The 22506-nt window shown below is 38.8% G+C and overlaps 1 protein-coding gene and 1 pseudogene across 1 annotated transcript; one reads left to right on the top strand and one right to left on the bottom strand.

Moving 5' to 3' along the window:
- Positions 1–18214: 18214 nt before the first annotated feature.
- On the top strand, positions 18215–19624 carry LOC145090151 (putative oxidoreductase At4g09670). Its single transcript, XM_079028497.1, has 2 exons — positions 18215–18737; positions 18867–19624. Exons 1-2 carry the CDS (start codon positions 18276–18278, stop codon positions 19488–19490), a joined length of 1086 nt encoding a protein of 361 aa, XP_078884623.1. The 5' UTR covers positions 18215–18275; the 3' UTR covers positions 19491–19624.
- Positions 19625–20752: 1128 nt separating this feature from the next.
- Positions 20753–21436, bottom strand: LOC145051098 (secreted RxLR effector protein 161 pseudogene; annotated as a pseudogene).
- Positions 21437–22506: the final 1070 nt, after the last annotated feature.

Here is a 22506-nt window from a genome sequence, read left to right as displayed (position 1 = left end):
ATGCAGGAGTATTATTTAGAGGAGACTCGATCAGGGTTAGAGTAATAGTTCTCCAATGAAGTCAGCGTTCAGGGATTCTATCATTGTTCAGGTATGGTTGGTAATTGTCTATGGATGAACCTTGGAGTTCAAGGCACTACCATTGCTAGGACATAGCAGGTGACATGAAAAGGGTAGTGTCAGTCGCGGGTGTTATATGCATAAGTGGTTGGTCATCGCATGATCAAGAGAATTGTATCATCGTATGGGCTATGTTCGGTTAGAGTTCAGTGGTGCTGCGAGATTGGAAGTGAGAATAAGGATTCGTCAGCCAGAATGAAGATTAAGGTCTTCAATTGACAGCATGGGAGATGGATTGAGGCGTTAGATTGGACTGGATTTCAAGAGTACTCCTCTAGATTTCAGAGGATGGGCGATCTTAAGGTTTGATTGGTGATGGATCGCTATCACTGGTAAGTACAGGTTGACATCAAGGGGATACTAGGAAGCGAGAAGGATTGGAAATCCTTCAATTCTTGCGTGCAGTGAAGACTTAGTCGAATCTAAGTGAGGGAGAGACTTTTTATAAAGTTCTCCAAATGTGAGTTCTGGTTGCGCGGGGTGCAATCTCTTGGGCACCTTGTCAACCAGAAGGGTATTCTAGTTGATCCGGCCAAGATAAAGGCCGTGATGTAGTGGGAGATTCCGAGGTCTCCATCTGGATTCGAAATTCCCTGGGTATAGCGGGTTATTTCCGGAGATTTATGCAGGACTTCTTCGAGATTGTGGTTCCTTTGACCTGACTGACCAAGAAATCGGTGGCCTTTCGTTAGGGGCCTGGGTAGCAGGCAGCCTTCGAGGCTCTCAGACAGCGGTTGTATGAGGCACTGATTCTCACCTTGCCAGAGGGTGTAGATGATTTTGTGGTTTACCGTGACGCTTTGATCACGGGCATGGGTACGGTACTGATACAGTGAGGTCACGTGATAGCGGGTTTCGGGGACCAGGTTAGAGTTCCGGTTAGGACTCGAGTTCAGTTGAGGGTTAGGTCGAGTGTGTGTTCGACCCGGTTTGGAAAGCGTTGTAAGACTACAGGGGTAGCCATAGCATTCACTAGACGTCAGTTAGTATGGAAAGTGTTGTAAGACTACGGGAGTAGCCGTAGCATTCACTAGACGTCAGTTAGTATGGAAAGTATTGTAAGACTACAGGGGGTAGCCGTAGCATTCACTAGTAGTCAGTTATCATGGGAAGTGTTGTAAGACTACGGGGGTAGCTGTAGCATTCACTAGCGATCAGATAGTGTTAGAGTGTTGTAAGTCTGCGGGTGTAGCCGTAGCATTCACTAGCAGCAGATAGTGTGAGGGGTGGTATAAGTCTGCGGGTGTAGCCGTAGCATTCACCAGGTTGGCAAATAGTACTAGAGTGTTGTAAGTCTGCGGGTGTAGCCGTAGCATTCACTAGCAGCTAGATAGTGATAGGGTGTTGTAAGTTTGCGGGTGTAGCCGTAGCATTCACTAGGTTGGTAGATGACATGAGCGTGTTGTTAGAACGCAAAAGGAACAGTCGTACCCTCCAGTCCGGGTGTGGCAGTGAGGATATGGAAATCCCCATATTGGATTTCGGTATTACCCAGATGGATTAGATCTGGGTGAGCCAGTGATAAGACTGTAGGAACGCCACTACAGTTATGAGATCAGAGAAGTAATGGACTACGTAAGGGCGTTGGTGATGTAAGGATACCATTGGTTAGGTAGCGATCACTTTTAGTCTTGGATTTGATGATGACAGGATCTGACGCATGGACCCGATCGGTTAGATCATAAAGTAGTAGTCACAGTGGCATGATAACTAGTGGCAACTAGTTCCAGAGATGGATTTCACTTAGAAGTTGTGTGAGGCGAATATGTAGGGAGTCCTTTGGCTCCACAGTCGGGTGGAAACCCAGTATTTCAGAGGATTGGCAAGCGAATTAAGACCCAGGAGGTCTTGGTAGCTTTTGGTAAGCAGCTATGTAGCAGCGTATACTGCTTTAGGCGGTTCAGTGTTCGAGCAGTTTTAACGTTTGGGCAGTGATAGTATGTGTGTTTTAGTTGCATATGCGCATGGAATAGCTGGTTTATTGGGGAGTGACAAGTCACCCACAGTGGGATTAGCTGAGCCTTAGCTGAGAATAAGGGATCTACAGAGGTAATTGGGTTTGTCACCTAGGTTTATGGCAGGAACCACATGCTATCAGAAGTTAAGTAGTCAGTTGAGGGATGAACAGACTAGATTCATCGATAATGATTTAGTATGAGTGGTTTGTTAGGGAATCAGACCATCTCGAGACAATAGATTCAGACGAAGTAGATGTGATCTGGTTGCGAGGAATTTGTTCATATGAGGGTATTAGGGCTCCGCGAAGATTGGTCACAGCTACCCTGGAAAGGCTAGGGTGTGCCCAAGAAGGTGATCATGTTACTAGAAGTGGTTTGGCATATAAGAAATAGTAAGGAGTGATTTCGAGGACGAAATCTAATTTAAGTGGGGGAGAGTTGTAACGCCCGTTTATTTATTAGTTAAATAAATTAATTAATGAACGAATGGTAGCCTAAAAGAAATAATTATATATGCAGGGTGTTGGATTCGAGGAGTTAATTGCCACATTTTTAGAAGTTGGGGGTTAAAAGTGTGAGTTTGGGACTCATTTTATAAATATTCATGAAGACAGGGGCTCCGTGGTTATTATTTCGATTTTATTTAAAAAGGAAATGAGGTGGAAGGACTGATTATGTCATAATTAAGATATTGGGGACTGTTTGGTAAACTTTGTACCTAAGGTGTAAATGATTTTAATGTTGGGGGTTTAAATGGTAATTTATGGGCTATGTTTGAAGAAATTGTGGAAAGGAGGGACCAGAGGTGTTATTTGGACGCAAAGTTTGTATGGAGTCGGGGTTTAAACCCGTGTTATCCCCCCCCCCTTGTCGCATCTTACACCTTAATCCTAGCGACCATTTTGCAGCCGCCACTCTCCCTTAAACCACCTCCGGCGCCGCACCCCTCTCCACTGTCAAGGTCACAAGCGTTGTTGCCTTGCCGATGAGCACCATCGTGATGTAGTTGTCGGGATCGTAAGAGAACCATGGATGCCGGCGAGAATGCCCACCGCCATATCATCCTTGCCGACGACAACAAGGCCGTTGTCGTAGCCGTTTACGCCGCCTCCCTCGTCTGTGAAGCCAGAGAAACGAGACCACGATGGGGCCACCATATCAGTCAACAACGAGGCAGGGAGACGCCAACCGCCACTGTTGCATCGATGTTTCCGACGCTACCCAGATCAATCTTCGCCATCTCCTGCCCGACAGTCACTGACGAAGCTGCTGAAGCTGATTCCTCCGTCGCCGACCTTCTCTTTCTCGTCTGAGGTGTCGCTGCATGGTGGGTGCTCGTGCTTCATGTGTGTGTGTGTGCGTTTGTGGGCTGTCATCGCCAAACCTCCGCTTCCGACCGCCATACGCCACCAAGAAGGTGGCTGGGTCCTTCCGCAACCAGAGCATGTGTATGTGGCAGTGTTTTTCCACTGTTGGCGTGTGTATGTAGTTGAAGTTCTCGGAAATGGAATCACCACCACCATAGGGCGGTGGCTGCCACCATACACCATCGTGTTTATGTGTGAGTGTTAGTTAGTTAGTTAGTGTGTGTGTTCAGTTTTGGATAAAAGTATTGTAATTGTAACCGGAAAGAAAAATAATGAAAAGAAGCTAAAAACCACCACCGTAGGGTGGTGGCTGCCGCCACCGGCCGCCGTGTCGGGTGGCGGTGTGCTTTGATGGTGTTTGGACTTGTTTGGATGATTGGACAAAGGACTAAAACCCTAATGGGTCCAATGAAGCTAAATGGACTCTATTGGACCCAATAAGACTTAATGGGCTTAATAAAACCTTAATGGACCCTAATAAAACCCTAATGGGCTTAATGATATTCTAGTGGGCTTAATACGCCCAATAAAGCCCTAATTGATTTAAAAGCCCAACAAATTAATTAATGGACTAGTATTGTGAATTAATCGGGACACACGGGAATTATTTAATAACTGGAGATATTAAATAATAATCATTGGCAAAGACTAATCTAAGCAATATGGGACTTAATGGATTAAGTCATTAATGGATTAAGTGCTTAATGGGTTAAGTAGGAAACTTAACCCTAATCATCATTTTATGTGAAACCCTAATTTCATTTGGGTTTATGGTTGGGCCTTTCTGTTGGGCCTTAATGATAGGGATATCAAATGGGCTATCCAAGATCAAAAAAATGGTCTAGAGCAATTTAATGGGCCTAGGGTAAGGCCCAAGTAAGGGGCTTGGGCCCAATTTAGAAAATTAGGCCATAGTTTGGGCCTTAATGAGTATATGATGTTGGGCCTCAGAATGAGACCATGTATAGGCCTAGGCCCAATTTGGAAAATTGGGCCATGTGTTTGGCTTTGATTCCTAATTGACTTTGGGCCTACGGATTGGGCCTTGGGCTTGAATAAGCCAAGCGATGGGTAATGTAGTAATTACCCAAAGAATGTATGTATGGTTATGTATTGGGACCCAATTATTAATTGGGTGTTATTTTGGTGTTGACAGTTCGGGAATCTGTCAGCCAGCAGCTGGGGTCGAGTCTGCGGGACTTCGGCAAGTGTGGGATTATGTCTTCGGGACTTCAGCAGTGTGAGGTGAGTTACCTTTCAGTAGCGGTGGGTCTACGACCACAATGCCGACCCACCGGTAGGAGTTGTTGTTAGATGATTGTCTTTGTGATAATTGTCCATGTTTGCTACTACATGTTATGTTTATGTGTTAGCATGATATGATGTTATGTGATAGTGGTAGTAGGGGGTGAAATAGTCCCCGATTACCGGTCGATAGGGCCGAAGGGGTAGATTAGTACCCAACTATGCTAGACAGATTATGATATATGTGATATGATATTATGTGGTAGTAATAGGGGTGAAATATCCCCTACTTACCGGTCGACAGGACCGAAGGGGTAGGCCAGCACCCAGATATGCTAGGCAGTATATGACTTATGTGTTTATGTTATGCTTTTATGTGGTAGTGTTAGGGGGTGAAATAGTCCCCGGTTACCGGTTGAAAGATACCGAAGGGGAGGCCAGCACCCAGATATGCTAGGCAGTATCCGGTCGAGAGGACCGAAGGGGAGGCTAGCACCCAGGTATGCTAGGCAGTATCCGGTCGAGAGTATCGAAGGGGAGGCTAGCACCCAGATATGCTAGACAGTATCCGGTCGAGAGGACCGAAGGGGTAGGTCGGGCACCCAGATATGCCTGACAGTATATGTATGTTATATGATTGTGTGGTATGTGGTATGATGGAGGAACTCACTAAGCTTCGTGCTTACGGTTTTCAGTTTTGGTTTCAGGTACTTCGTGTTTAAAGGAAAGGAGCCGGCTTGATCGCAGCGCATCACACTATGGTTTTCCGTACATGAGATCTTTGGGATTACACTCTGATATTGTTTTATGATAACATGTTTGATTATTTCTACTTTGGTTTTGATATGACATGATATTACAAATGTTTTATTACACTGTTGGTTTTATTATGACGTATTTAAACATCTCTGTAGCCACCAAACTTCGGTGTCCAGATCCGATTCATGAAGTAACGAACTCCGTCACCCTTGATTTCTAAGTTCTTCTCCATTCCTCTTAAGGCTTCATCTCCCACATTATTTGGCTTGAAGGCTTCTAACTGGGCCTCCTTGATCTGTGTGGACAGATGTGAATGGTTTTTCATGGTAATTGCCTTCACTCTACGACCTGAGTACTCCTTTTGACTAAGGGCATCTACTACTACATTTGCTTTGTCGGGATGATAGTGAATTTCGCATTCGTAATTATTGAGTAGTTCTACCCATCGTTGTTGTCTCATGTTAAGTTCTTTCTGATCAAAGATGTGTTGAAGGCTTTTGTGGTCGGTGAAGATGGTGCACTTGGTACTGTAAAGGTAATGCCTGCAGATGTTTAGTGCAAAGACTACAGCTCCCAACTCAAGAACATGAGTGGTGTAGTTGATTTTGTGTGCCTTAATAACATTTCCTCGTTGCATAAGCACATAGCCTAGCCCCTGATTGGATGCATCGCAGTAAACTATGAAATCTTCTGTCCCTTCTGGAAGAGACAAGATAGGTGCGCTGCACAAGGCTTGCTTTAGTGTTTGGAACACAATGTCTTGTTTCTCTCCCCGGCTAAAAGTTACACCCTTCTGAGTCAGGGCAGTAAGAGGTTTAGCGATCCTGAAGAAGTTTTGTATGAATTTGCGGTAATACTCAGCAAGTCCTAAAAATTGGTGGATTTATGTTGGCATTCTGGGTGCTGACCAGTTCTCGATTGCCTTTATTTTGGAGGGGTCCATGTGTATTCCTTCTTCGCTGACCACGTGACCAAGGAAATTTACCTTCCTAATCCAAAAATCGCAATTTTGAGAATTTAGAATAAAGTTTTTCCGTCCTTAATGTTTCTAAGACCTGTCTCAGGTGCTGGCTATGTTCTTCCTCACTTCGTGAGTAGATGAGTATATCATCTATGAATACTATCACAAATTTGTCTAGGAAGGTTCGACATACCCAATTCGTTAGATCCATGTCATTTTTGACACTTATTGTCTCTAAATTGACTAGCCCGAATCTGCGGACGTTACAGAATGCCAATACACACTGGGTCCACAACCTATCAAGGTTGGAATGCCCTGACCCACAACCTATCGAGGTTGGAAAGCCCCTGTCTGTTGACTGACGCACAAAGCGGTACAGTCTTAACCCACCACAATATGTCGACATATACAACAAATAAACATATTACTAGTCAACAGACAATCAGACAAATCTATAGATCACTAAGCATATCATCATCCTATGTACCAGGATATAGATCTAACACATCATAACAACATGATAACATACTATCACATAACACGATATCTAATCCAATGGGCTAGCCTTGGTGCCTTTGACCCGTAAGTACAGTGAGGAAGGACTCACTGTTGGAGCATGGAAATGCTCTACAAATTATGAGTGATACTTAGGTTATTTTATTTCCCTTTTATTTTATTATAAGGTATCTCTCTATATAAATAGAGAGGGATGGTCATTGTTTTTAGTAGAGTGCACCAAAATGTAGTTCTCCAGTGAGAGAGAGTGTGGTGGAATTTCTCCCACCAAGTGTTCTTCATTTTCATAATGTAACTCTCATTTTCTAGTAAAATTATCGGATTACTAATCTCTTTTATGTTCTTCATATTTTTATTATCGTTAAATCTCAAGATGTTCTTATTCCACACAAACCGATTGTCAAAATGGGCTTCTACAATTGGTATCAAAGTCGTACATTGAAGATCTAAGTGATTACTTCAATGGAACGACTCCCGATCAGTCATCTTATCTTGACGATTTTTTGATTTTTCTACCAAGAATTTCTGGGTCCACAACCGAATATTCTTATGACGCGTTTTCGATTTTTAGAGTGTTGATTCAAGTTTTTTTTTTTTTTTTTTTTTTTTTTTTTTTTTTTTTTTTAAGTTTTCAAGAATAAATGTTGCTGATGTCTTGTTCAAATTTCTGCTGAAAATCTATTTTTATGAAGAAATTATCTTGTTGTTGAAGAAAAAGAAGGAGAAGGAAGATGATATTTGTGGTCTAAAACTCTTGAAGAATTTTTGTTCCATGCATTTTAATTATGTTCTGGAAATGGACACAATATCTTGGGTTTTATTGAAGAGAGTGGAGAAGTTTTCTTTTTGAAGACTTTATCATCATATTTTTTCTTGAGTTCTTCATAAAAAGGTATGAAGCTCCTTTTGTTCTTCATTAAAAGCTTATTGATCTTTGTAAGAATCTATGGATGTCTGGATATGTGTTTAAAGAAAGCATTTGTCCTTATTAATCTTTTTAGAAAGAGCACTCCACCATTAATTTTCCCTTCACATCCATGTGATTTATTCCCCACCTTTTGTCCTCTACACACTCAACTTTTTACCTTTGACCCATGTGTTGTCCCCTCACTTTTACCTTTCGCTCTCTTACTTTCTGCCATTTTTTACCCTTCCCAACACTCCATTTCGTCCCCATATGCATTAGGAAAGATTCCCTTTGATAAACATGAAGAAATAGCCTCCTTGGTATCAAAATTTCCTGAAAAAGGCTCTTTTCGTCGTCAACCCTCTCATCCTCAGAGCTCAATACCGAGGACCAAAAACATACAAAGACTTGCCTCACCCGAGTAGATAAACTCCATACCAAAGAATTGAAAGCTACATCCGAAGTCTGCTGAGAGGTCCTCGGTTGAGCAGCCTCTCCGGCCCTCTCATCCGAAGACACTGAAGACCTCTTACCGGAGACCCTCTCATACCAGAGACCCTCACATATAGAAGACCTAAGAGCATACCGGAGATCCTTCTATTCATCGCATAACCCACAGACTACCCTCTTCGCTTCCACTCTTCGCATCCTCGCTACCCAAGCCTACCTGCAAACCCTTGCATAACCGAAGACCTTTAGTCCTCGGTAGCACTTTAACCCGACTTACTTTCCACTGCAGACTTACCCTTCTCAACCTGGAGACTTCCTTCTTCGGTGTCCCTCCTTAGCCTTCCTTCCCCAGTAGCCCCTCCTTGGTACTTAACCCTCGTCGTTATCCTTCTCCTCCTCACCCTTTAGCCTTCAGCCTCCTTCATCCTCCTCCCTCTTTGTGTTCCCTCCCCTCCCCTCTCATTTCAGCCCTCCTCGAAAATCAACCCCTCCCAGCCATATTTTTTTTAATTAACACTCATTTATTTTTTTTAACACCATTTTTTTAGCTAGTTTTTTTTTCAGCCAATTTTTTTATTTAGCAAATTTTTTTTACTGAAACCCAACAAATACCTTAGCCACAACCCAACAAATTTTTACAAGACTATGATCATAAGCACTTTTGTGAAGAATAATTTTTTTATTTAGCAATTTTTATTGCTGAAACCCAACAATTTTTTTTTTTGCTGATACCAATTTATTTCTTAATTTTATTTTAAAACCAATTATTTTTTATATCAATTTTTGTTACAACCCAACTTATGATCGTAAGCACTTTTGTGAAGAATAATTTTTTACAAGACTCGATTTATTGTCTTTAGGAAAGAGATTAGTATTAGATATTTACCCAGGCTTCGATCATCACATTGGACTACTTCTTGCTGATTATATTAGACAGATTTTATTCTTTCCATGAGGATTGCTCTTTAATCAAGTTCCGTCAACCAGCAGTCCTTGGATCAGTGTCTTTGGATAAGTTATCCTCCATACCACAGTCGGACATCATATTTTTCTCTACGTTGTTTGCACCGCAACGACGTCTGATCAACAAAGTTGCTTTCCAATCTTCGCTTCATGAAGAATTTTTATGACTTGTCGTTCTTGATCTTCGGTTGACGAACCATGTATCTTGAGCATGTGGACTTTATTTACTGAATACCACTTATAGAGTGTCAGCACCGCAGTTTGGGTACATCAGTATTTTTCAGCAAAGCAGAGATTTTTCATGTAGAGTTTTTATTGTTACTTTGGTATTTGTTCGAGCAATTTTCAATGATAGAATCAACCAGCTACTTATGACCCGTGAGTATTTATTTTACTCTCATTCTCGTGTTTTATCGAGACCCTTCATATATCTAGGGAGAGCATGTGAAGCTCTTGGTATCCGACACTCTCCATCCAGATTGACTTACTATTTTTGATATTCGGTCATTGGTTATCAAAAATAAGAAGAGAATATTATGTTATCATCCAGATATGATTTTATGATTGTTTGAGCTTGGATTTTTGATACTTTTGAAGATGATGATTTATTTAGTGATGTGACGTGGCATTGATTTTTGGTCTTCATGATCAAGTTTTTGGCTTCACTAAAAGTTTACCGGATCTAGATTATTTATTACTAAGACTTACTTCAAGATGTTTCATATTTTTTTGCATATTATTCTTTGGAAGAATTTGGGTGTATTATGATTCGAGAACTAGAGATGTTTTTTAGGCTTCTTGAAGCCGAAGTGTTTTTCTTACTGGATCTTCAACTTGATCATTGTGCTTGTGATGAGTTTGAAGATTTGTGTAACGCCCGTAGATCCGGGCTAGTCAATTTAGAGACGATAAGCATCAAAAATTACTTTTTGATGGAAGATTATTTAGAAGGATTAATCTTAACTAATTATAGTATATGTTACAAGGATTCCGTACATATAAAGAATGCCAAAATCCGAGTTATAACGAAGAAGTTATGACATGTCGAAGTTTCACGATAGAACTGACACGACACAGCGCGACGTAAAGAGTGAATTTACGATAGAGCGATATTTAGCCTTAGTGATCTAAACGAAAAGTCGTAGAATACGTTAAACCGAGAGCGTGAATAAAAAGAACGTCGAAATCTGACTTCGTATGAGGAAGTTATGATTTTTCGAAGTTTCGACTTAGCTGTATGCAGCCCAAAGTTCGAATATGAGATCGAGTGATTTCTAGCCGAAACAATCTAAACGAGAATCGAAGATCTTGTTGATAGTAGTGTAACGGTAAAAAGACAGACAAAAACGGATGTCAGATGAAGAAGTTATGAATTTCTAACGGAGTTTTCCTGTCCCGGCCTACTAAAAATAATATAACAAAAATAAAGTCAAAATTAGCCGACGGAGTCTAAATGAAAGATGTAGAACATAGTGTCACCTATGCGTGGATATAAATAACGTAAAAACCGGAACTCGTATGCGAAAAATACGAATTTTTGAAGTTTGAGAAATGGGAATACGCCCAGCGTACTCATGGTTCATGGTCTGGGTTGGGCAACATCGCCATACTCCACCACTTGAGTGCCACGGGTCCATAAGCAGTGACGCATCCGGTCTGATCCACTTAGTACGCCCAACGTACATGTCGACGAGCCAGTACGCCCAGTGTACTGCTTGTACAGGGAGTACGCCCAACGTACTCTGAAGTTACGCTCAGCGTAATCGCATGGATCAGCCCCTATAAATAGAACTCAAGGGCTGCCGAGTTTTGTTGCTCATTTCTTTCCTCTTACTTCTTATTCTCTCGTTTTACGTGCAAGTTATACCCCGAAGCCCCGGTATCATTCCCAACACCCGAAGTAAGTCCCGAAGCCCCGAAGTTCCCGAGAAGAAAAGAGTTTCCGAGTCGGTGCTCTGCCCGTGAGAAGCCCGGTTTTTGGAAGATATCCTCGTTTCATCGAAGGTTATTATTTTTAGAGCCGTAGTGCTGTCCGGGCATTGTCTTATCAAGTGAGTGTGTAGTTACTTTCTTCTAACACATAGATATGAAGTATTTACTATGAAGTACGTGCTATGTGTTTATAAATGGGTTGTTTACTTGAGATGGATGTAGAATTAATGTTCTATACAGGTTTTAAAAGATTTAAACTGTATATGTGTTTGCATCTACAAATATGTTGGGTAGAACATGGGTAGATGAATTAGTTGATATGAGACGAAATAATAAGTGTTTTTGAACTCAACGTGTTCATTAGGTATTTTGAACTCTATGTGTTCACTTGGTGTATTTGAACTCTATGTGTTCGTTAGGTATTTTTGAACTCTATGTGTTCACTTGGTGTTTGAACTCAACGTGTTCATTAGGTATTCTTGAACTCTATGTGTTCACTTGGTATTTTTGAACTCAATGTGTTCATTATGTATTTTTGAACTAGATGTGTTCACTTGGTGTTGTTGAACTGAGTGTGTTCACTAAATGTTTTAGAACTAAGTATTCACCAGATGTTTTGAATTAAGTGTTCACTAGGAGTGTTAGAACTAGGTGTTCGTTAAGTATGTTGAACTAAGTGTTTACCGGTTGTAATTTGTGGACCTTGGCAGTGGTGGACTTTGTGTCAATTCCTTAGGTCAATCCTTAGGAATAAATGAATAAAGGATAATTGATTCTTAGGGTAAATTCTTAAGAAATAAAGGAGATAATGGGGATGGGTAATTCAGATTGATTGATTGATTGATTGATTGATTGATGATTGAGTATAATAATTATATTATTGTGGGTCGAAAACCCTATATGCTCATCAGGCTCCCAAGCCTGACCCACTCAGTTTTCTTTGCATTACAGGTAATGACACAAGAGTATAAGTTGGTGGACTTGACGAGAGATTTTGGATAATAGACCAGTAGTTGTAAATAACTATTGTAAGGTCAAATTGTACTGTTTATGCTTTTGGTCTGTATCGGAACATGACATCCCGAGGTTTTATTATTTAATGAAAATGCATTCTCTTTGAAAAATGTTTTGATAAATTTTATCATATTTTGTTTTGGGTACGAATTCAGCAACTCTTTTAAATCAAAGGATTACTCTGATTTTATAAAACAAAAACATAAACAAATCGGTCTTTTCTGGCTGTGAATTTGGGGATGTCACAGTTGGTATCAGAGCATTAGTTTAAGCGAACTAGGACTTTGTAGGATTTCTAGACTTAAACTTAGAATGTTAAGTGATGATCGTGAGAAGAGTATCTACCATATTTTAGACATGAGCACTAGTATATTTTAGGAAAGATGCCTTTTAGCCTTTTATCATTGTATTTATATCCCTCATCATTTGTGACCATTTAGGAAGAAATTGTTGGAGCATGAAAATGCTCTACAAATGTGAGTGATAGTCAGGCTATTTTATTTCCCTTTTATTGTATTGTAAGGTATCTATCTCTATAAATAGAGAGGGATGATCATTGTTTTTAGTAGAGTGCACCAAAATGTAGTTCTCTAGTGAGAGAGAGTGTGGTGGGATTTCTCCCACCAAGTGTTCTTCATTTTCATATTGTAACTCTCTTTTTCTAGTAAAATTATCGGATTACTCATATCTTTTATGTCTTCATATTTTTATTTTGTTAAATCTCAAGTTGTTCTTATTCCACACAAACCGATCGTTAAAATGGGCTTCTACACTCACCTCACAAACTGAACAGTAGTTGATGAGGCCCCTACGCCGAATCTCAGCTCAAACGCGTATCCAATCAAATGACCAATCACAATCAAAATCCTGAAATATCCAAAATACCCTTAGGGTCAAACTTGGACAAAGTCAAAGTGAAACTGGTCAAATCAATTGAGTCAATTGAGTCAACCCAGTCGAGCCAACCCATTCAAGTCACCTCAGATTGAGTACGCGGGGCGTACTCCCTATGTACGTTGGGTGTACTCGCATGTTGACCACCATCAGGGTGGTTGATCTCGTACGCAGGGCCTACTCTCAGAAGCCCCAAAAACTCATTAAGAGCTTAATGGCTTACGCTCTTACACCCATATTTTAGATCTATGACTAAAATACACTCCAAAGTCATAAAGTTCCGAACTTTATGACTTTGCATGCCCATTAAGTGCTCAAATCAACTTCTTAATCCATTAAAACATTCTACAAGATGCATGGCGCAAACCCAACCATTTGAAAACCCATTTTTATGACCCAAGACCCTTCCAAGGATCTGAAAGGATAACTTAATGGGTCAAGAACATTCTTTGTTCATGAGCACCACATTTGGGACAAAAAGAACCAGAAACTTGACCCAAAACAAGATCTACAAGAAACTACACCAAGTTCAGAACTTGATACCTCAAAATGGTGCCAAAAGGTGGTGTGATCCTGGTTCTAGAGAGCTCCACTCCTTCAAGGTGGTCTCCTCTTCCTTCCTTCTTCTTCAAAGAACCAAAACACACACACTTAAGCTTAGAAATGCTTTACAAGAGGGATTAGGGCTTCAAAAACGTATCAAGAGGGTGGAGGCTGATGAGGTGAGGGGAAGTGAGGTTATAATGAGGTTTAAATATGAGCCAAACCCTAAAAATTAGGGTTTGCATGCTTGGCACGTACGCCCTGCATACACACGTACGCATGGCATGCTCCCCAACCTTTCCAATTTACGAAAATGACACTAGGGCTTCCAATGCACACTTCCTACTACTTAGGGACCAAAATGCAATATAAATCAATTATAGGGTTAAGATTAGAAGTACCTTATCATCGGGATGTTACAAATAGTCTTTAAGCTCCATTTTAGTAAGAAAACACCTCGTAACTTTCTGGTAAAAGGTTACCCCATCTTGGTTGTTCCCGACTTTTGGGTATTGCAAAACATCAACTCATGCATGTGGCAATTTCTTCTCTTCCTCAACGGTCAAAATTCTTAAATGGTTCCTTTCCATTTTTGTTGGGTTCCGGTTGAGGTTGAGGTTGATCATTTTCGGGATTGGAATTTGTTTTGGGTATGAGTTTGTGGTTCGGATTGGAATTGAGGTTGTGAGTGGGTTTGGAATTGGGTTGGGGTTGGGGTTGGGGTTGGGATTAGAACTTAAATTGGGTTTCTTAAATGGTTTTAAATGGGTTGAAATCATTTTGGGATTCAAATAAGGATTGCAATTAGGATTGGGTGAGAATCGGAATTGGAATTAGGGTTGGGATTGAGATTAAGATTGAAATTGGAATTGGGATTACCTAAAATAAGGATTGCGGTATGAATCGATATCGAAATAATGGAAAATAGGTAGGGGTGAAAAAAATAGGGCAATCCATTTGACTTTGGTAGAAGAAGGGTGATTAACGGTTCGAAGCGGTTGTATTTTGAGTAGTTTTCTTGTTTCTTCTTGGAGTTTTTGGGTTGAATGAGGAATTGAAGGAATCTATTTTCACCAAATAAGAAGAAGGTTTTAATGAAATTATGAAGGTTGTTGTGTGCTAGAAAATAGGACAATTATTGGTATTTATACTGATTGAAATATAGGTGAAATTTTGAATTTTTTGAAAAAAGAATGGGCAAATTTTTGAAAATGGGAATAAATCTGAATATTTGAATTTTTTTGGCGCCTTTCTGTCATTGGTTACCGTTTCCGAGTTACCCTTCTGAGCCCGGCATGCCTGACCCATGTCGTAGTGTACATCGAGTCCAACTCATCGGTCCCCGAGCATCTGCCAAGCCACACCCCGCATCTTAAAATTAACATAAAAAAATTGACAACGACCCCGTATTTAGAGGTTTAAGAGAAATGAGAATTCGGCATCCTATTAGAAATGGGTGAAAAAGATAAAGCTGTTTTTGTCTTCTAGAAAGAGAAAGAGGCAAAAATGATTAGTATATTTATATTTCCACATCACTTGTATATGTTTATGGATATAAACATGCATGTTTTTGGTTTTTATCTATGTTTTTACTATAGTATTATTGATATTTGTTTATTATTTCAATAAAATATTAACTTGACACGGTAAAACCTAAAAAGGACGGGTATAATAAAATATTATTGATACTTGTTTATTATTTCAATTTACGTTTTAAACTTTTTTTGTTCAAATTCTTATTTTTAATATTTCAAAAAATATTAAATCCTTATGTTTATTAATTGAATCAACTTTGTTAAGATCATCATCTTATATAAAGTTGTTTTAAGCTTTGTAAGATCTGGATCCTACCAAATATGACATAATTATAAAATGAAAACATGAAAAATAAATCTTTATCGATAATTTTACCATTCAAAAGTTATAAAAAATTTAAAACATTAGTCATAACATACATCATACATTGACAACAATCATGTATTCATCACAATTCACAACCACATTAGATTTCATACACATATGTATTAAAAAGCTTATCAGTAATGAGTTAGCACATGCTTTGATAGCACATGTAATTTGGCATGCTTTGATAGCACATGAAATTTGGCAATACATATTTAGGTGGTAAAAACATACCATCAAAAGTCATAAACATTGACGGTAAAAGTATACTTTATGGTGTCCTCTTCTATTCTATTCCTCTATTTCCTCTATGTGTTTTGTGTGTGCTTCGACAACTACATATATTTAAGAAGTGTATTCAATTTTTCTTGATTTTTTGGTCAAAAATGGCTATTTATGGCCAAATGTATATTGGTTCTCGGTGTTATCTAACTTAGACCATCTGTTATACTTAATATTAACCAATATAATGATGAATGTCCCATCATCACCACCAAGTATTATTAAACTTATGAGATACTCACCACTACCATACCATTTCACTTCATATTTTTAATTAAATTTAATTAAAAATTACATACAAAATCCAAATACAATAATATATATATATATATATATATATATATATATATATATATATATATATATATATATATATATATGGTTAGGTTATTTTGTTTTCACTATCTATTGTGTGCATGTATGATTGATTCTGGACCAATCATTTTAGTTATTTTAATAAAGTAATTAATGCATATTACATGTTGAAGTTATAATGAGTATTAATTATATATCTTCAGCATTTAATACGCATTAATTACTTTATTAAAATAACTAAAATAATTGGTCCAGAATCAATCATACATGCACACAATAGATAGTGAAAATATTTGAACACACACACACACACACATATATATATATATATATATATATATATATATATATATATATATATATATTAAATTACATTTTTATTCAATTAAAAAAATTACATAATTTAAAAAAAACAACTAAAATAAAATAGAAAAAAACATTAAAAATACAATCACAAAAATAACTTAAACTAGTTTCTAAATCTTATGTTTTTAGTTATTCCACCATGTGGTCTCCATAAATTTTATCCAGAGGTGTTTAAACGGTATGTGCTTTATTTCTTCGTATTGATGAATGACAACAACAATCGGATCTTCTTCGTGTGCGTTGTTTATAAATGGTTATAAAGTCCGTCAAACTCGCGACATGTTGTCCTTATAAAACGAAACTTACAACATATTGCATCAAGAATACGACTGTGACAACCCATTAAATTATGAAAAACATTTCCAACTTCTGCCCAAAAATCCCTGGAAGTTCGACTATCTAGGTTTTCCATAACCGTCACTCATGTCAGTGTTAACTTCTATTCTTCCTCTTCCGACCAACTTTGCATTTTGGGAGCCATGATTTTTGAAAGTGAATAAAGGTAGAGTGAAAATGTGTGAAAGAGAATGGTTTGAGTGTATAGGTTGTTTAATTGATGTGTTTATATATAGGTAATGTTTTTAGATTAAAAAAATATAAAATTTTTACCGTTGAACGGTCAAGAAAGGAAAACAAGATTTGATTGGGCGTTTGTGTTTGTCGTCGGCAAACAAGGGAGCACGGCCACATCCAACCACGAATGGTCAGGATGGTGTGCACGAAATTTTTTCGTGGCCACATAGACAACCTCCGTGCTAAACATACCGATGACCTTATCTTGCTTGCCTTCTTAAATATAACTATTCAAGAGTTTTGTGTATTGATTGATAATATCTAATAGGCAGCAATCATTATTTACAACAACAAGCAAGAGTAAAAAGTTATGTAGTCTAGTCGGTTCTCCATTCTTGGATTGTCAATTTTTCGGTTCGGTTTTTTGACTTGTTCAATTAAGCGGTTTCGGGTATTGGATCAGCTTGGATCGGAAATTATACCATACATAATGATTGTTGTATTGGTCCAACCAATGATTGTATCATATGTATCATTGACTTGTACCATATATAATGAATGTTGTACATTTCAAACTAACAAGAAAAATCGACACCGGTATGCCATGATCAGTACGATCCGGAACCGGATCCCGCGTGTCCGATCCAAATGTTATCGCTAGAGTATATAAATATACTATATAGGGATGAGCATCGGAACCGGGTACCTGCTTTTGGAACCGGAACTGCCTTAAGCGGTTCCGGTTTCGGTTCCTAAAGTTATGGAACCGCCTTAGGCAGTTTCGGTTCCAATTCTCATTTTTTCGGAACCGCTATCCGCTGGGTACCCGCCGAAATCGGTTTATATATATATATATATATATATATATATATATATATATATATATATATATATATATATATATATATATATATATATATATATATATATATATATATATATAGACCGGTTTACAATATATTGTTTCGATTATGTCCCTCTTTGGTCCAAATTGATACGATTTGGATTGAACTAAGTTGCGGTTTTATCGAAAAAAGTTAACAAAGTTAATGTAACCTCGGAACCGGAACCGCCGGTTCCGGGACTGGTTCCAAAAATTTAAGAACCGCCTAAAGTGGTTCCGGTTTTGGTTCTAACTTTTTAGGAACCGACGGTTCGGTACTAACCAAATAAGACGGGTACATCGCTAATACTATACTTATATAACTCATAACCTCGTCGGTGTCACATTCTCATCTCTGCAGGTTATCCACTCACCTCCCACCAAAATGGCAGAAACCCGGATCCGAATAGGAATTCTGGGATGTGCTAACATAGCCCGCAAGGTATCAAGGGCGATGCTCCTCTCCCCTAACACCACCATCTCCGCCATCGGCAGCCGCTCTTTAGAAAAGGCAATTGATTTCGCATCGGAAAACCACTTCCCGGAATCCACCAAGAAGTACGGCAGCTACGAAGCCGTACTGGACGATCCTGATGTTGACGCCGTTTACGTTCCCTTACCGACCAGCCTCCATTTGCGGTGGGCTGTTCTCGCCGCCGAGAAGAAGAAGCACGTTTTGCTGGAGAAGCCGGTGGCACTTGACGTCGGGGAACTGGATAGGATACTGGAGGCTTGTGAATCGAGTGGTGTACAGTTCATGGATGCTACCATGTGGATGCATCATCCACGGACGGCTAAGATGAAGGAGGTCCTTTCTGATCCGCACAGATTTGGACAGCTCAAATCGGTATATACATGCTTTTGTCCTATGAGTTATGAAATGACACGACACTTGATAATATAAATGGAAAAAAAAAAAAACAAAATAAAGAACTTTTCTTTAAATTTGATTTTGATCGGATATTGATCGTGATAGGTCCATAGCACGTTTTCGTACGTAGGAGAAGGTGATTTCCTACAGAACGATATTCGTGTAAACCCAAATCTCGATTCACTTGGAGTTCTTGGCGATGCTGGTTGGTATAGCATACGAGCCATTTTGTGGGCTTATGATTATGAACTTCCAAAAACTGTTACTGCCATTGGAGACCCTGAGTACAACGAATCAGGGGTAATCCTGTCATGTGGTGCTTCATTAAACTGGAAAGAAAATGGGAAAGTAGCGACTTTTTACTGTTCGTTTTATACGAATTTAACCATGGACATAACTGTCCTTGGGACTAAAGGAAGCTTACGAGTTCATGACTTTGTTATCCCGTTCAATGAAAACGTGGGTCCTTTCTATGCGGTGGCAAATTCAAGGTGGAAAGAGTTGTCACTTGGATGTGAGCCTGAACCAAGTGAGTTTAAGATCACAACGGTTCTTCCTCAAGAAGCATTAATGGTGCAGGAATTTGGTCGACTAGTTCAGGGGATTAACGGTGGTGACGCTAAACCGGAGAAGAAGTGGCCGACGATTAGTAGAAAGACCCAAGCAGTGATTGATGCAGTTGTGGCTTCGATTAAGAATGGTTTCAAGCCCGTTGAAGTTGTCTACTAGAAGTCATTTGTACATGGCTTTTGTTCTGCTGTCTTCACAGACGACATATATAAATAAAGACTATATTTTGAAATAAAAATGTTGGGTATTATAGAAAAGAATCGTGATTTTTAAAATAATTTTATCTTTGTTCATGGATTAAAAATGTCCTTATTTATCGATATAGGCATGGTACTAATTTGCAATATTATATAAATTTGTGTCTTAAATCTTCACCTGGTAGTGAAGCTAGCCATACGACTTTTTTGGACAATAACACCCACTAGATTTACTTGAGCGTCAAAATTACTTAGGAGTGTCCTCTTACTTGGAGATTAATTAGTACTATTTTTACCGTTTAAATTACTTGTCTTTCATAAGCTAAATCCTAACATTATGTATTGATGTTCCTAGTTTCATTTGAATCAAAAGGAAAAATTACTTTTTCTTTACTCAAAAAGATTAAATTTAACTGGAGAAGTACTTAATCGCCAACAGGAGAGAAATCAGCCATCAACATTACCTCTCCTTACTTCCTCACAGCAACAGATCATCCCGAACAAAACTTTGTAGGAGCAACCTCCTTCATGATGAGAACTATAGTGATTGGCAAAACGAGATGACAAACATACTCTTTGTCAAAAACAAAATAGGTTTTATTGATGACTCAATTCCCATGCAGAAAGAAGGAACTACCGACTTGATGAACTGGAAAAGATGCAATGCCTTGGTGATCAGAGGATGGCTTGTTACAACCATGGAAAAAGAAATTAGAAGTAGTGTCATGTATGATGTAACTGCTCGTGATATCTGGCTTGAGCTGGAAGAAAATTTTGGAAAAAAAGAAAAAACGCACCAAGAGCATGCATATGAATTAAGAAGATGTTGGTTTAAACTTCTTAAACAGTGATAATTTGCTTGCTTTAATCTGCTATTATGAATCAAAACAAAGCAGGAAGAAAGCAAACCAAACAAAGAAGGAAAATAGACAGCAAAGGAAAAAAAAACGTGCTGGGAAAAAAAATATGGAGCAAGGAGAAAACTAGAAAACTTTTAATGCTTAAGGCTCAAGTTCTTCATCAAAGAAAAAAGTAAATAAATACACCTATATATAGGAAACAAAAAACGTGACCTCTACTTTTCCAAGACTTGTTGACCAAGCAAAACTTCCTAATTCCTAATTAGACTTATATACAAACTTTGAATATTCTGAGTTACATTTACATTCTCCCCTGTAATTCAAAAACTCTTATCTCTTCAACTCCAAGCAACTTTCTCATGCTTTAAAACTTCACTTTGTTCATAGGCTTGGTCAAGATGTCAGCTTTCTGCTCATTAGTATTCACATGCTTTACTATAACATTGCCTCTTTCTATATGATCACGAATGAAGTGATATCTTGTATCAATATGTTTACTTCTTCCATGAAAGACTGGATTTTTCATCAAATCCAAAGCTGACTTGTTATCCACATTCAATTCAAATGGACCAAGTTTTCTTCCGGTCAACACACCAAGCAACCTACTTATCCAAATGCCTTGACATGTTGCATTATTAGCTGCCATAAATTCTGCTTCACATGATGACAATGCAACACACTTTTGCTTTTGTGAACTCCAAGTAACAAGATTGTTGTCTAAGTAAAACGCCATTCCACTTGTACTTTTTCTATCTTCAACATCTCTTGCTAGATCACTATTAGTGTATCCAATCACGCAATTCTTTCTACCTTTTGTATATGATAAACCATAGTCCACAGTTCCTTTTACATACCTTAGTATGTGCTTCACAGCTACTTGATGTTGCTTGGTTGGTCTCTCCATGAAACGACTCACAATGCCTACAGAATAAGCTATGTCGGGTCGTGTGTGAGTAAGATATCTTAGCCCTCCTATGATGCTTCGATATGAGGTAGGGTCCACGAGTTCACCTTCTTCATCCTTAGTCAATTGTAGCTTTGACTCCATGGGGTACCTGCAAGGATTACAATCAAACATCCCGACCTTCTTTAGGATGGTGTTAGCATAATTTGTTTGTCTCAATGTGAGACCATTTTTATGTTGATTAACCTCGATGCCTAAATAGTAAGTTAGCATCCCAAGGTCACTTGATGATAGAGGTAGGGTCCACGAGTAAGATATCTTAGCCCTCCTATGATGCTTCGATATGAGGTAGGGTCCACGAGTTCACCTTCTTCATCCTTAGTCAATTGTAGCTTTGACTCCATGGGGTACCTACAAGGATTACAATCAAACATCTCGGCCTTCTTTAGGATGGTGTTAGCATAATTTGTTTGTCTCAATGTGAGACCATTTCAAACTCCTTGCTCATTTGTTGTTTGAACTTGATTATCTCATCCTTGTGACTTCCGGTGACAATTAGATCATCAACATAGACACCAATTATTAGTATGCTCCCCTTCTTTTTCTTTGTGTAAACTGCATACTCTTGTGGACACCTTTCAAACCCCATCTCTTTCATGCATTGGTTTAAGCGAAAATTCCAAGCTCGTAGAGCTTGGCGCAAACCATACAAAGCTTTTGCTAATTTGTACACCATTTTTGGTTTATCTTTCTTCACGAATCCCTCCGGTTGTGTCACATAAACTTCTTCTTCTAGATTTCCATTTAAGAAAGCCGATTTTACATCAAGGTGATGTACGTTCCATCCATTTGAAGCAGCAAGAGCAAGTATGATTCGAATGGTTTCCAAACGAGCAACAGGTGCGAACACTTCATCAAAATCTATGCCTTGTTTTTGTACGTAGCCTTTAGCGACTAGCCTTGATTTATATTTTAATATTTTTCCATTTGGGTCTCGTTTGATATTGTACACCCACTTTAAGCCAATGGGTCTTCTATCCTTTGGCAATTCAACTAAACTCCATGTTTTATTTTTCTCAATTGCACCTAACTCACTTTTCATAGCTTCCATCCATTCTTCACTTTCACTTGCACTTGAGAAATTTACCGGTTCTTCTTCGTCTTTTAAAAACATAAGTTCATCACTTTCTTCGTAAATATCGGCCAAACTACGA

Source organism: Lactuca serriola, chromosome 1, assembly GCF_051521515.1.
Source record: "Lactuca serriola cultivar US96UC23 chromosome 1, Lser_US96UC23_V15, whole genome shotgun sequence".
Taxonomy (NCBI): domain Eukaryota; kingdom Viridiplantae; phylum Streptophyta; class Magnoliopsida; order Asterales; family Asteraceae; genus Lactuca; species Lactuca serriola.
This window is presented reverse-complemented; position numbering and strand designations above follow the sequence as displayed.

What these genes read in the sequence shown, in the direction of transcription:
- LOC145090151 (XM_079028497.1), top strand. Translation starts at nt 18,276, where the DNA reads ATGGCAGAAACCCGGATCCGAATAGGAATTCTGGGATGTGCTAACATA. An exon ending in GATTTGGACAGCTCAAATCG is followed by an intron (nt 18,738 to 18,866) that starts GTATATACATGC and finishes TGATCGTGATAG; the next exon opens with GTCCATAGCACGTTTTCGTA.